This window comes from Sphaeroforma arctica, assembly GCF_001186125.1.
Source record: "Sphaeroforma arctica JP610 unplaced genomic scaffold supercont1.602, whole genome shotgun sequence".
NCBI lineage: Eukaryota > Ichthyosporea > Ichthyophonida > Sphaeroforma > Sphaeroforma arctica.
The window spans coordinates 46,199-48,666 of NW_014039956.1; the positions used below are offsets into that span (position 1 = coordinate 46,199).

Here is a 2,468-nt window from a genome sequence, read left to right on the forward strand (position 1 = left end):
AGCTTTACTACTATAACACAGTTTGCACTTTGTTAACCATCACATAACAGACCCATACTTAGCCAACTAAGCTTTAGTACTACAACACAGTTTGCAGTTTGTTAACCATCACATAACAGACCCATACTTAGCCATCTAAGCTTTACTACTACAACACAGTTTGCAGTTTGTTAACCATCACATAACAGACCCATACTTAGCCAACTAAGCTTTAGTACTACAACACAGTTTGCAGTTTGTTAATAATCACATAACAGACCCATACTTAGCCAACTAAGCTTAACTACTACAACACAGTTTGCAGTTTGTTAACCATCACATAACAGACCCATACTTAACCAGCTAAGCTTTACTACTGCAACACAGTTTGCCATGCCTATTTGTATTAGTATTACTAGTACAATCGACTAAACCTATCTGTGATAACGTGATCAGTAGTGCGCAGTACAGCCGAGAGCGCTATTCAGATAGCTATGAGACTTGGCCGGGGTGTGATGTGCTTACGGGGACGTATTCAGTGAGTAGACCCAACGGTACCGATGTTTTTTTTGGGGGGGGTTTAGGACTCTAGGGGTTCTGGGATTAGCTAAACACTAGAACCCTAGGTAGTTTTTGGACTTATATCACCGAGTAGTTTCGCATTTAGCACTGGACTAGGATCACCTGAGTAGTGAAGCAACCGCTAATTCTTCATCTTGTATTTACCAGTAAAATCAACTCACTATACTATTTATGACAGACCAACACAACGCCCACCATGACAAAGTATTAGTAGTATTTCGCAAGACAGCTTAGCTTCAGCATCGAAAGGCCGTTTATTTAGCCTTGTCAAGACACCAAAAAGGCCACTAAATCCACTTCAACCACCAGCTCAGCCCTAACTCGCCTCCGTGAACTCTATATCAATAATCGCCTGTATGCTGGCGTAGTCCGGTATACTCCTGGTCACATCTGCGGCGATATTGAATGCACTCACAGTACTGAAGAACGGCACCAGATCGCTTGCGCTCGACACCTCTCTCATAGTCAGCAAGGGGCCTCTCGCGCCATGCTCGAAGTCCGCCAACTCCACCCCACTGGCGCCTATGTCTGGGCTTATACCGTCGCTCAGGGCATCGCTGAGGCGGGCCATATAGGACGCAAACACACCCAGATCCCTATCGGCAGGTGCTTGGGTGGTAGGGTTGTTGGGTTTGGTGGGCACAGACAGCTGTGATTGGGGGGTGGGGGTGTTGGGTGCTTCGTGGATGATCTCATCCACAAACATCCACTGATGCAGATGACAGATTTGCACTGTGGAGAGGTATGAGGATCAGATACTTAGCTTAGAACATAACACACAGACAGAGCATAAAAACTAAGCTTAGAACATAACATAACACACAGACATCGCAAAGTTTCGATTTACACAACGAAATGAACAGGCCAAACGAAGAGATGTAAATTCAAAGGGAGCGATGGTAGCCGCTAAACGCTAAACGCTAAACGCTAAACGCTAAACGCTAAACGCTAAACGCGAAACGCGAAACGCGAAACGCGAAACGCGAAACGCGAAACGCGAAACGCGAAACGCGAAACGCGAAACGCGAAACGCGAAACGCGAAACGCGAAACGCGAAACGCGAAACGCGAAACGCGAAACGCTAAACGCGAAACGCGAAACGCGAAACGCGAAACGCGAAACGCTAAACGCGAAACGCGAAACGCGAAACGCGAAACGCGAAACGCGAAACGCTAAACGCTAAACGCGAAACGCGAAACTGGAAACAGAGTGATTTAAGGCACTCACTCTCCACTGCTCACGCGAATAGGAATGTCAACCGCTGAACAGTTGGACTGCACCCGAAACCATCACACACCGTTGCCATGGACGAAAGCGCAAGAAGCGCTGAGACTATGAGTAGACTGTCAAAAACAGATGCAGACATAAAGTGTCACGTGTCACGTGTCAAGTGTCAATGTCACGTGTCGCACAGAACGAACAAAGATCACACAAACAAAATGCAACGGAGGGTTTCAGGATTTTTAGGGTTTTCTGATGGGAAAGAGTTGTAGCCGATTAACGATTAACGCATCAACAGCTAATGTCACTCATTGCATGACCAAGGATCACAGTAGCTGCATTAATCAATACAATTGCATCGACCCACCACAAACACTACACACAGAAGGATCACAGTAGCTGCATTAATCGATACAATTGCATCGACCCACTACAAACATTACACACAGAAGGATCACAGTAGCTGCATTAATCGATACAATTGCATCGACCCACCACAAACACTACGCACTACGTACAGACGGCCCCTAAATGCCACACAGTACACTAAACAGTTAGCTAAACAGCCGACTATCGTACCATACCATCAGTGTCTGCATGCATGCGCATGAATACTGTCGTATCGGGCCATGTGCACGTACACCCATGCATACACACACACACACACACACACACACACACGACAC

General features: G+C 46.4%; 1 protein-coding gene across 1 annotated transcript in view; it reads right to left on the reverse strand.

Annotated features, from left to right (window-relative positions):
• Window positions 1–841: 841 nt before the first annotated feature.
• SARC_07518 (hypothetical protein) overlaps window positions 842–2,468 on the reverse strand; it is a 9,631-nt gene continuing 8,004 nt past the window's right edge. The window contains exon 8 of the mRNA XM_014298545.1: window positions 842–1,293. Coding sequence (XP_014154020.1) covers window positions 878–1,293 — 416 coding nt within the window. The 3' untranslated portion in view covers window positions 842–877. The remainder of the gene's footprint in view (window positions 1,294–2,468) is intronic.